Source organism: Molossus molossus, unplaced genomic scaffold, assembly GCF_014108415.1.
Source record: "Molossus molossus isolate mMolMol1 unplaced genomic scaffold, mMolMol1.p scaffold_m16_p_6, whole genome shotgun sequence".
Lineage (NCBI taxonomy): Eukaryota > Metazoa > Chordata > Mammalia > Chiroptera > Molossidae > Molossus > Molossus molossus.
This window is the reverse complement of record NW_023425399.1, coordinates 49,902,247-49,915,629: the sequence shown is the minus strand read 5'-3', so window position 1 is coordinate 49,915,629 and position 13,383 is coordinate 49,902,247. Positions and strand designations below refer to the sequence as shown.

General features: G+C 41.6%; 1 protein-coding gene across 1 annotated transcript; it reads right to left on the bottom strand.

The window, feature by feature from the left end:
• Positions 1-473: 473 nt before the first annotated feature.
• LOC118618165 (probable cystatin-15) lies at positions 474-10,442 on the bottom strand. The gene is made up of 3 exons (XM_036244189.1): positions 10,218-10,442; positions 1,552-1,662; positions 474-554 (listed from the first exon to the last, which is right to left on the bottom strand). Exons 1-3 carry the CDS (start codon positions 10,410-10,412, stop codon positions 474-476), a joined length of 387 nt encoding a protein of 128 aa, XP_036100082.1. The 5' UTR covers positions 10,413-10,442.
• Positions 10,443-13,383: the final 2,941 nt, after the last annotated feature.

Genomic DNA, 13,383 nt, shown 5'->3' with positions numbered 1-13,383 from the left:
TAAGAATAATATATATTTTTTTATCCTCACCCGAGGACATTTTCCATTTTTTGTTCAGATAGAGTGGGAGGGAGAGAAAGGGAGAGAGAGAGAGCGAAACATTGATGCGAAAGGAACACATCAAATGTCTGCCACCCACATGACCAACCAGGGCCGGGGATAAACTGCAACCGAGGTACAAGCCCCTAGCGGGAACTGAAACCGGGTCTCTCTGGTCCGCAGCCCAACGCTCTAATCTCTGAGCCAAACCAGCCAGGGCCAAGGTAATAATAATACTGACAAATCATCTACCATGTGTCACTGACAGAGACTTCTCTGGAAAATAAACAATACAGGAAATTGCAAAACTAACAGGGACCCAGAAAGTGTTCAGAGATGCCTTTAATTCCCCTGGTGCTTCACAGACTTTACTACTGTCACTCTGTAGAGGAAAAGAATCTTCTACTATGAGAAGCCAGGAGCTCTTTCCCCACCTATTTCTGCACGCAGGTGCTGTTCAGGAGGGTAAACTGGGAAAACCACGGTCGGGCATCCACAACAAAAGTGCAGTCCATCTGAAAAATGCAATTGCAAGACAAAGTAAGAATTATGTAACACATGAGAGCACTTACCATGAAGAACTTGATAGGAGCTCAAGATGCATTTAAAACTACCAATGGAAATAAAATCAAAAACAGTGGCCTGCATAGGACTTAAGAAGCTCAAGGCTACACCAGGACAATAGGCAGGGGTTACCTGAATATGCCCACCTGAGTCCAGGGGCTCTTCAGAAGATGCCCAGTGGAGCCAGAACCTGACTTTGAGGGGTTCCCAGTACACATGATACTGCATGAATGGCCCCTTCCCCATGGGTTCTAGAGAACCAGCACAATGCCCAGGAGATGGTCCAGGTGGACATCCATCCACTCAACAGAAGCTGCATACCCACCCCAAGGGGAGGCTGTCCCCAAGGCTGAGATAGAAGGGGAAGACCAGCCCCATTGACATTGTTACTCTGATTGAGGCTCATCTTCAAGGTCCAAGTCCCATAGATCAGATATCATCTCATAAGATAATGAGCAAGAGCCTGGACTGATAGGGCACATCTCTGCAACCCAGGAGGCTAGAAGGAGAGGTGGGATGACCAGACTAACTAAACTTTCTAGGATTGAGAAAAATAGGAGCAAAAAAAGAGTGATGACCACAGGCAGAACAGCATCTTCCTGAACCCTGAGGTCTCAGGAAACTTCGAGGCTAGGAACTGTGGGGAGGTTTCCATCCAAGGAGGAAGCTAGGAAGGATGTCGTCACAGTATCTCTGGTCATCCAGTAAGGCTAGGAACACAGGGTTCAGCTCACTGCTCTGCTGGGAACAGCTCTATCTGCTTAGAGTGACCACCTTCTCCTTCTACAGGGGAGGCCTGGGACCTGGTAGGAGAGGGGCTAACACCCTCATCTGACACAGGAGTGTTACTAAACACTTTTTATGTCTTCATTCATAGGTCTTCTTGATATTGATTTTATTTTTTATTCCCAGAACGTCCGTGATGCTTTTTTGTTTTTATTATCATACCTTTTTTTTGCCTGGGCCTTCTTGCAAATGGCAGTTGTCAATGTCTTCATCATGTTTTTTACAAATTGTGCGGCCCATCTCCAAGTCCATTAAATAAATCCAAGTAAACTGCTGTCAAAGAGAAGTTGCAGAAACTGCTATGACATACTGTGAACTAATGAGTAAAACACAGACAACCAAATAGAAAAGTGGGGAAAAGACATGAGTGTGCAGGTACATGCATGTAAATAATGATATACATAGGTGCACTTTCTTTATTTTTCTTACTCTTAATGTATTTATTATTTCACTCATTCCTTGATATTCCCCAGCATGCTCTAGAATCTCCCCTGCCACATTCCCCCTGATGGCCATGCCATGAACATAGGGAGATATTTTTACAGGAAGGAAAGCTCCACAGCAAAGAGCCTACACATGCCGGAACCACACCTGACATATGACCCATCACTCAGTTCTATGCCTGAGCACAGCTGGACACCAGGAGAACACACAGACAGATTGCTTCTGTAGAAAGTAGGATAATGAGCATGCTTGTTTTCTGACTAAACATCAGAGCTTCACTATTTCTTTTGGGGGCCCTAGAGGATGGGAACATGCTGTCTCTTCCTGTGGGAGCTGGCTGCACAAAAGGACTCATCTAATAGACATTCACTTAAGTGATATTTATGAATCACATGCTGCTTGTGTGTTTATTAGGCTTCTATAAGAAGTTATTAAAAGTTATGATTTCCTGCTCTGGCAGGCGTGGTTGGAGTGTCGTCCTGTGCACCGGAAGGTCATAGATTCAATTTCAGGTCAGGGCACATACCTAGGTTGTGGGTTTGCTCCCTGGTTAGGGCACATATGGGAGGCAACCAATTGATGTATCTCTCTCATATCAATGTGTGTGTGTGTGTGTGTGTTTGTGTGTCTCCCTCCTTCCCTTTATACTTCTCTAAAATCAATAAGAAAATAGTTTAGAAAAGGAAAAATGGCGGCGGAGTGAACGGAGGCTACACAGACCGTCTCCCAGAACCAAACTGGAATTACAACTATAACACAGACAAACCGACAGGAAAAACGAACAGAAAAGCAGCTTGCGAGGACCATACAACAAGGGACACTGACTCCATCCGGGTATGCTTGCGAAGGTGCGAGACAGGGGGTGGGAGCCCACGGTCCTCAGCTCTGATGCGGCCTTAGCTGGGAGCAGCACCCTCAGGTTACACTTCCAGGTGGCTCCACAGCGCAGAGCCAGGACAGAGGCTAAAACAGCCACAGTCACTCACCTCGGGCTCCGGCAGAGGGAGGGCAGACTGGACTGGAACTGTTTCGGGACATTCGGGATTTGGAGGGCGCTCAGAGCTTTTCTTGAGTGTAGCCACGCAGGATGGTGGGCATATTGCTCCTTCCCAGGGCTCTGAGGAGAGCCAGCAGCCCCTCCCTCAGAGATCCAACCCCACCCTGTGGGCCATTGAAGTGCTAATTGAGGCTCATTAACAACCAGCATCTCCCCCACCCTCGGGAAATCCCTTTGTACTGAGCACCTGAGGGAGCTTTTCAATCAACTGACAACCCAAAACTCATCAAGTAACCTCAACTGCTAGCCTCCAGGCAAAAAGCCGGAGGATAACAGTACCTTTCCTGGTCAGGCAACTTTAACCAGGAAAGTAAGACTTGACACTGGTATTAAACGTGGGTCCTTCTTCGCTCATCTAAACACAGGAGAGGGAGCCACAAACAGCCGAACACCAATACCCACAGAGAAAACTTGACAGGCTCCAAAGCCCACAGTGATAGCCAAAATGGTGAGACACACAAACAGAAGCCAAATGAAAGAGCAAGAGACCTCCACCGAAGATGAGATCAATGTGGAGCAATTAGGCATGTTAACAGAGCTAGAATTCAGAGCCATGATCTTGAGGAAGCTGAAGAGCATGAGTAAGGACATAAAGACACGGAAAATAAGCCAATTGGAAATTAAAAACCATCAAGAAGAGATAAAAAATGACATATCAGAAATGAAAAACACATTGGAAGGTTTAAAAAGCAGAGTAGAGGAAGCTGAGGACCGGATTAGTGAATTAGAAGACAGGGCAGAAAAAATCAACCAATCAGAAAAACAAAAGGAAAAAACTATTAAAAAACAGGAAGACAGAAATAGTGACAGAAAACTTCCCTATTTGGTGAAGGAAGAATGCATTCAAGTTCAAAAAGCACAGAGAGTCCCAAATAAGGAGGACCCAAACAGGCCCACACCAAGACACATAGTACTTAAAATGCCGCAAATTAAAGACAAAGAGAGAATCCTAAAAGCAGCAAGAGATAAGCAACATGTTACCTACAAAGGAAACCCCATAAGGCTCTCAGCTGACTTCTCACAAGAATCACTACAGGCCAGAGAGAATGGCATGAAGTAATCAAAGTCATGAAAAACAAGAATCTGAATCCAAGACTACTCTACCGAGCAAGGCTATCATTAAAAATAGAAGATCAAATAAAGAGCTTCCCAGACAAAAAAAGTCTAAGGGAATACATTAGCACCAAACCAGCATTGCAAGAAATGTTAAAAGGACTGCTATAATTAGCAGTAGAAATGGGAAGAAAAATAGGACCACACTAAACAAAAATGGCAATAAATAAGTACATATCAATAATCACCTTAAATGTAAATGGATTGAATGCTCCCATAAAAAGACACAGAGTAGCTGATTGGATAAGAAAGCATGACTCATCTATATGTTGTTTAAAAGAGACCCACCTCACATCAAAAGACTCACATAGGTTGAAAGTGAAGGGATGGAAAAAATTTTTCCAAGCAAATGGAAAGCAAAAAAAAGCTGGGGTAGCAATTCTCATATCTAATAAAATAGATGTCAAAATGAAGAGCATAACTAGAGACAAAGAAGGCCACTATATAATATTGAAAGGATCTATCCAACAAGAAGATATAACCTTCATAAACATATATGCAACCAATATAGGAGCACCAAAACATATTAAAAATCTTCTGGAGGACTTCCAAGGAGAAATCGACAACAATACAATCATAGCAGGGGACTTCAACACCCCGTTGACAGCACTGGATAGATCCTCTAGGCAAATAATTAGCAAGGAAACAGAGACTCTAAATGAAGCACTAGACCAAATGGATTTAATAGATATCTACAGAGAATTGCACCCCAAAAACTACAGAATACACATTCTTCTCAAGTGCACATGGGACATTTTCAAAGATAGACCACATGATAGGACACAAAGTAAATCTCTACAAGTTCAAGAAGATTGAAATCATATCAAGCATCTTCTCAGATCACAATGGCATGAAACTAGAAATCAATTGCAACAAGAACATGCAAAGACATTTCAACACATGGAGGCTAAATAGCATGTTATTAAACAATGAATGGGTCACCGAGGAGATCAAGGAAGAAATTAAAAACTTCCTGGAAACCAATGAAAATGAAGACACAACAACACAAAATCTATGGGATGCAGCGAAAGCGGTTCTGAGAGGGAAGTTCATAGCACTACAGGCCTACCGCAAAAAAAAAGAAAAATTTCTAATTGACTGTCTAACCTCACAATTTAAAGACTTAGAAAGCAAACAAAAAGAAAACCCCAGAGCAAGTAGAAGGAAGGAAATAGTAAAGATCAGAGCAGAAATAAATGACATAGAGACCAAAAAAACAATTCAAAGGATCAATGAAACAAAGAGCTGGTTTTTCAAAAAGATAAACAAGATTGATGGACCCTTAGCTAGACTCACCAAGAAACAAAGAGAGAGAATCCAAATACACAAAATCAGAAATGAAAGAGGAGAAGTAACAACCAACACCACGGAAATGCAAAAGATCATTAACAACTACTATGAACAACTATATGGCAACAAATTTGAAAATCTAAGAGAAATGGACAAATTTCTAGAAACACACAGTCTCCCAAAACTATTCCTGGAAGAGATAGAAAACTTGAACAACTAAGGAAATTGAAGAGGTAATCAAGACTCTCCCAGCAAACAAAAGCCCAGGCCCAGATGGCTTCACGGGGGAGTTTTACTAAGCATTCAAAAAAAGAACTAACACCCATTCTCCTCAAACTATTTCAAAAAATTCAAGAAGAAGGAAGACTTCCAAACACGTTCTATGAGGTCAGCATAATTCTAATTCCAAAACCAGAAAAAGACACTACAAAGAAAGAAAACTACAGGCCAATATCCCTGATGAACATAGACTCCAAAATCCTGAACAAAATATTAGCAAATCGGATCCAGAAATACATCAAAAAAATTATTCACCATGACCAAGTGGGATTCATTCCAGGGATGCAAGGCTGGAACAATATTTGCAAACCAATAAACGTGATACACACATAAACAAAATGAAGAATAAAAACCACATGATCATATCAATAGATGGTGAAAAAGCATTCAACAAAATCCAGCATCCATTTCTGATTGAAACGCTCAGCAATGTAGGAATAGAGGGATCCTATCTAGACATAATAAAGGCCATATATGAAAGACCTGCAGCCAATGGACATACTCAATGGACAGAAACTAAAAACATTTCCATTAAGAACAGGAACAAGACAGGGATGTCCACTTTCACCACTCTTATTTAACATTGTACTGGAAGTCTTAGCCACAGCAATCAGACATGAAGAAAAAATAAAAGGGATCCAAATTGAAAAGGAGGAACTGAAACTGTCATTATTTGCAGATGACATGATATTATACATAGAAAACCCTAAAGACTCTATCAAAAATCTACTAGACTTAATAAATTAATTTGGCAAAGTAGCAGGATACAAATTAAGTCAAGAAATCGACGGGATTCTTGTACACCAATGATGAACTCACAGAAAGAGAAACTGAAAAAACAATCCCATTTACCATCGCGCCAAAAAAATTAAGATACCTAGGAATAAACTTAAACAAAGAAGTAAAAGACCTATTTGCAGAAAACTACAGGTCATTGAAAAAAGAAATAGAGGAAGATATAAAAAAGTGGACATACCCTGTTAATGGATTGGAAGAATTAACATCATTAAAATGTCCATACTACTTAAAGCAATCTATAGATTCAATGCAATCCCCATCAAAATACCAACGACATATTTCATAGAACTAGAACAAATACTTCAAAAGTTCAAATGGAACCTAAAAAGACCCCGAATAGCCACAGCAATCTTGAAAAAGAACAACAACGTAGGTGGGATCACAATACCAGATATCAGGTTATATTACAAAGCGACTGTAACCAAAACAGCCTGGTACTGGCACAAGAACAGGCGTATAGACCAGTGGAACAGAACTGAAAACCCAGAAATGGACCCAAGGCAATACGCTCAATTAATATTTCACAAAGGTGGCAAGAGCATACAGTGGAGTAGAGACAGGCTCTTTAATAAATGGTGTTGGGAAAATTGGACAGCTACATGCAAAAAAATGAAACTAGACCATCAACTTACACCATACACAAAAATAAACTCAAAATGGATAAAAGACTTCAATGTGACCCGTGAATCCATAAAAATTCTAGAAGAAAATATAGGCAACAAAATTTCGGACATCATACGGAGCAAAATTTTCACTGATACATCACCTAAGGCAACAGAAACAAAGGAAAAATGAACACATGGGACTACATCAAACTAAAAAGCTTCTGCACAGCAAAAGAAACAATCATCAAAATGGAAAGGCAACCCACTGTATGGGAGAACATCATTGCCAATGATGTATCAGATAAGGGGTTAATTTCCAATATATATAGAGTGCTTATACAACTCCACAAAAGGAAGACAAAGAACCCAATTAAAAAATGGGCAGAGGAGCTGAATAGACACCTCTCCAAACGGGACATACAAATGGCCAAAAGACATATGAAGAAATGCTCAGCATCACTAATCATCAGAGAGATGCAAATTAAGACAACAATGTGGTATCACCTCACACCTGTCAGAATGGCCACCAACAACAAATCATCAAACAACAAATGTTGGCGAGGGTGTGGAGAAAAGGGGACTCTCATACACTGCTGGGGGGAATGCAGACTGGTGCAGCCGCTATGGAAAACAATATGGTGTTACCTCAAGAAATTAAAAATTGAACTTCCATTTGATCCAGTGATCCCACTGCTAGGAATATACCCTAAGAAGCCTGAAATATCAATCAGGAAGAATATATGTACCCGCATGTTTATCGCAGCACTATTTACAATAGCCAAGATCTGGAAACAGCCCAAGTGTCCATCAGTACACGAATGGATAAAAAATCAGTGGTGCATATACACAATGGGGTACTATGCAGCGGTAAGAAAGAAAGATCTCTTATCCTTTGAGATGACATGGAGGGACCTGGAATGTATTGTCCTAAGTGAAAGAAGCCAAGCAGAAAAAGACAAATACCACATGATCTCACTTATATACGGAATATAATGAACATAACAGTCTGAGGAATACAGTAGACCCAGAAACATGGAAGTAGGGCACAGACTGACATCCCTCAGAAGAGGGGGTGGGGCTGGGTGGGGGGTGGGAAGAGATAAACCACAGAACTTATATGCATGTATGCATGACCAATGGACATGGACAACTAAGCCGGGGACGGGGCGGAGGTGGGGTGGCGTGGGGGGTGCCAATGGGGTAAAAAAGGTAAAATATCTGTAACAAAAAAATTAATAAAAAATTTATAAAAAAAGAAAGAAAATAGTTTAAAAAATAAAGATTTAAAAAACTTATGTTTTCCTTTCTTTAAATAAAATCCATAAAAACTAAGGAAGAATTGAAACACAGAACAAATCTAGCCAAAAATCAGTGCAGGCAGGAACATGCCTCCCTCACTGAACTGACATGGAATTTTTTAGAAAGCTGATTTGTTTGGGGCTCAAGAATTTCTGCAGCTGACACATGATACCTACCCATGCCTGGACACCCACCAACAACACACTCAGACACATAGACACTCACACATACCCAGGTTCTCTGAAAAATCATCAAACCCTGGACTAGGACAAGATTCAGGATCTTGTGCAGGGGCAGTAGTGTTGGTGTTCAAGGGGCCTGTATGGCCTCCCCAGGTACAGAAGAAGGAAGAGGCAGACATCAAAAAATGGAAAATACTGAGGAAAGCCGGTGTCCCCATGCAAGTGAGGTCCACTCTCCTGTCTGTCTATTCCAGAGTATGGTCAGTGGTGGGATCCTGACAACATGGTACCTGGCTCAGGGCTGTTTATGGAGAACCAGAATCTGGAAATGGACTCAATGACTTGAGGACAGCACTCTTTATCAATTCAGTGTAAGCAGGAATCGGTAAGAATAAACACCAGTGGGAAGGTTTGCACAATCAGATACTAATGACACCTACATTTATTTCCAGCCCAACCTCTTCCAATCCTTAAAGCCCTATAATGTACTACCTTCTTGATCTTTTATAGCTGGTTCAGAAATACTAAAAGTTATCTGTTCTGCCTAGATTTTTCCACTTTATTCCATTGTCTTTTAAGTGATTGAGTGACTGGCCACCCACATGCTCAAGGGCAAACACCTTGGGTCCACCCTTGACCACACTGTTTTTTCCATCAGCGCACCCCACATCCACCTTTAAAAAGACCCAGAAGCAAGCAATTCTACCTCCTGGTGCCCAGGAAGCCACCCTTTCCTCATGGTCTCAGCCCGCCCATGGGCTGTGGAACCTACTATGCTCACAGCATCCAGAGAGACGTTGCTAAAGTATCTGAGTTACTTTCTCCCATTGGTCCTCATCACTATGAGAATAATATCCCAACTCCTCACTTATGGCTCTAAAGATGACCCAGCTTCACCTCCCCCTGAACACTCCTCTGTGACATAGGTCCGGATACTTTTAGGCTGTTTCTAGGACACCCATGGCTTGTCTTGATCCAGGGATATCTGTGTCTGCCTGCCCTTCTTGTCCCCAAACCTCCACCATTGACTTGGTCCTACCAGGAGTACCCATCATGGAGAGGCTCTTTCTGACCTCACCCACATACCTTGCCCCCCTCCATGGCCCTGAGTCCCTGCACTGACCATTCTTGTCGCAACCTTCTACTATTTCACTCAAAAAACTAAGGCCTGTTTGTCTCTCATCACCAGTATAACAGTCCTATGAGAACACATCTCTGTCCATCTTCTCTGATGCCTCCCACCCAGGCTTGGATCCACAGAGGCTGTGAGGTCAAGGCCTGCTGGCTTCAAGCAGGAAACATCTTAGTATCCTGCCTACTGATAAACACAGCAAGACTCCCAGGAGCCTGGCCGAGGCCTGCAGTGAGGCATCTCTGTGATGTCTTTCCTTCTTGGGCTTTTGTTTCCAACTACAACTTCTCTTCATCTTTCTCATCACCTGTCAATCTCTGCTGTTCTTGCTTCTCTCAGCTACCTCACTTAAGAGGTTGCTTTTCTTTTTCTCATACTGCAGCTGAATCTCTGACACTAGTGCTTTTCTTTCTATCTTCTTTCCTTCTCTACCCTGTTTTTTAGGGTCTTTAGTCATTAAAGGAAAAAAAAACAGAAACTTGAAACACTTGTAATGATACCTTGTATTTTAAAAAAATATTTACCCAAAACAAAAAAGTCCTTTTCTCTTTCTTAAAGACCAAAGATTTTCCCCTCCCAGGCCTGGTTTCAGGGACAAGAAGCCTCAGAGACAGAAAGGCACCCCTTACCTTGCGTTGGCTTTTCCTCACCCACAGCAGCTTGTAAGCATACTCATCCATATAGGCTTGGTTAAACTGAAACATGGCAAACTCTACACACATGGCAAAGAACTCCGTGCTCTTATTAATGTCCACAAATTTGGAACTACAGGTAGGAGGCCCTAATGCAATGAGCCCCAGAAGGAAAGGCACCTTAAGGAACATGCTCTCTGGTGTTAGCCCTGGAGGCCAGCAGCACACAAGTGCTGAGTGGCAGCTGCTCTATAGCTCCACATCCCACGCAGCCCTGACCTCAAGAATCTCTGAGCTGACCTGCACCTTGTCCAGCTCCTCCTCTCCACTCCCTTCCTTGTCATCACCAAACAGAAGGCAGAATATTTTTCAACCCCTTGTAGCATAAGCCTTGAACCCAGTGACATTTATGCCACATCATCTGTTCCCTGCACATTTCTAGGGCTGCCTGTTCTTGACACAGGTAAAGCCTAATAGGGTTTGGGTGGGGGTCTTAAGCCCATCTTTCTTGCCCTGACAGCAGTGTAGCATGGGAATGACATACTCATGGGAGTTCTTAGAAATACTCATGGGCCCTGAGTCCTGAAGACTTGATCTAAAAACCAGGTCAACATCTGACCTTTGATGTAGCTCAGAATCTCAGGGAATATCAGAAGGGTCAGGGAGGGGTCAGTTGGGACACAATCTTCTAAACTAATTCTGGAATCTACTGACCTAATTTCTATGATGCCTGCTCATGTTTGACCATGCAGAGGAAATTCTATTATCCTGGGGCGCACTTAAATGCCCAGAAAGGCCACCCTACTGTAAGCATGGTCACAGATATGGAAGCAGAGGGAACACAAGAAGCTGTTTCCTATAAAAGCTATCTGCATTCCTATGAGTAAGATGAAAATGGGTTATGGAGTGATTGAAGAATAAATGAATAAACAAAGATGGATGAATGGATAATGGACAAATAAACAAAAGAATGAATGAATAAGGATACCAAAACAAAACAAACAAACAAAAACAGTAATATCTTGGCCAGTTTGGCTCAGCAGTTAGAGCATCTGCCCATGAACCAAAGAGTCATGGGTTTGATTCCAGTCAAGGGCACATATCTCAGTTGTTTTTTGGTCCCCAGCCTTGGTCCCTTGGTCAGGGTTGTGTGGGAGGCAACCAATTGATATGTCTCTCTCACATTGCTGTTTCTCTCTCTCTCTCTCTCTCTCTCTCTCTCTCTCTCTCTCCCTCCCCACACCTCCCAATCTATCTGAAGATAAATGGAAAAATATCCTCAGATGAGTATTAAAATAAATAAATAAATAGTGAGGCTCAACAAAAAGGGTGGGGCATGTCCAGCCCATGGGCCTGATAAGGCTTGCAAAATCCTTTGGTCTGGCCTTGTGAAGGCAATTGCAGGCAGAACTTGAATTTAAATAAATATAGGAGCTTTTTTTTATACCAACATAAATTTGTATTAGGTGAATCACAATAATAATGTAAATTTTGAGGGACAAGCAAGGAACACCCATTACGGGATAGATAGGACACATAAAAGTACATGACAGGACAAACACATATGCTTCTTGATGGCTGTCCATAGACTGTTGCCTGTATTGCAGTGACTAAGAGGACAGTCAGTGCCAGGCAGGCTGGGAGTTTACATTTTCACAGTTAACATTGTGAAAGTGTTAACACACTGTGGAGAAACTACAGTGATCTGATGATGATGAGAAGACAAGATGCGATGGGATGATTCCTTGCAACACTGATGACCTTGCCTCCCATGATTGACAACAATGTTGTCAACTTCTTTGTTGACACAGATGACAACTCCAATGCACCTTTACCACACATCCACGATTGACAATCCTTACAAAAACTGAATCTCAAATGAAGATTAAGAAAATTATAGCACATAGAAAAGACCTCAAGAGTTGATGACATGAACACTGGATATGTTCCAAATCCAAGATGCAGAATTAGAGCAGCAATCAAAGTAAAATAATGTGTCACTGGTGACACCCACACTGGATAGTTATTACAACTTAAGTGGTGTCATATCCTAAAAATGGCAACTACGAAGAAAAGAAAAGTTGATGCAGAGTGTCAATCTTTCCAAGAGAAATAGACAAATGATTATTTTTTGGTTAAAGTCAAAGGCAAACCTGTGTGCCTAGTGTGTGGCAATGTGCTAACAGTAATGAAAAAAAGCCAGTCTAGAGCATCATTACAGCTCAAACATTTTCAAACATTTTAAACTCAATGAATTGAGAGGTCAAATGCATCTGCATAAAATCAATGCTTTTAAGCAGACTTTGGAATCACAACAAGTCACTTTCACTAGGTCTTGTTATGACAGAGACAATGTTCTTCAAATAAGTTATATAGTGAGTGAATTAATCACAAAGAAGCTGAGGCCTCATGTAGAGGGAGAGTCTGTGGAAGAGTGCATGGTGACTGCTACAGAGTTGTTAGTACCAGACAAAGTCAAATTGTATCAGAGTTTTATTTTGTCTCAGAGAATCATCTCAGATCAAATTACTGATTTAGCACAAGATATTGAAAAAACACAGAAGGATTCTGCAGATGTATAATTTTTCTCTCTGGCTTGTAATGAGACGACAGAATAACAAATACTGCCCAACTGGCTGTTTTTATTTATGGGATAACTGACTGTTGGACACATGAGAGGAACTGCTTTCACTGGAAGCCATGCATGCATGGCACTACAAAAGGTGAGAACTTGTTTGGGAGGCTTGTTTTATCAATGAAAAAACTTGAGCCAACATTTAAAAAGCTAAACTTGAGCTCCAGCCATAGTTGGCTTGCAAAAAGAGTTAACTGCATTTGTCAAGAACTGAATGATCTGTATTGATCTAAGGGATTTAATTATATGCCACTGCATCATACACCAAGAAAGTCTCTGTGCACAGTCATTGCACTGAACAATGTGATGTCATTAGTAGTGTCATGCATAAATTTTGTCAAAAGCAAAGGGTTTACCAGCCACCAGTTTAAGGAGTTACTGAATGATCTTGACTCTGACTACAATGATCTTATTTATCACTGTGAAGTGAGGTAGCTGAGTTAGGGGAACATATTTATGAGGTTCTACAAACTACAGGAGGAGGTCAAGCACTTCATGGAGATCTTATTTATCACTGTGAAGTGTAGT

Excerpts from the sequence above, each read along its gene's own strand:
- LOC118618165 (XM_036244189.1), bottom strand. The coding sequence starts at position 10,412 with ATGTTCCTTAAGGTGCCTTTCCTTCTGGGGCTCATTGCATTAGGGCCT. Across the intron at positions 1,663-10,217 it reads TGAGGAAAAGCCAACGCAAG|CAGTTTACTTGGATTTATTT; the intron begins GTAAGGGGTGCC and ends TCTCTTTGACAG. Across the intron at positions 555-1,551 it reads AAGGCCCAGGCAAAAAAAAG|ATGGACTGCACTTTTGTTGT; the intron begins GTATGATAATAA and ends TGCATTTTTCAG.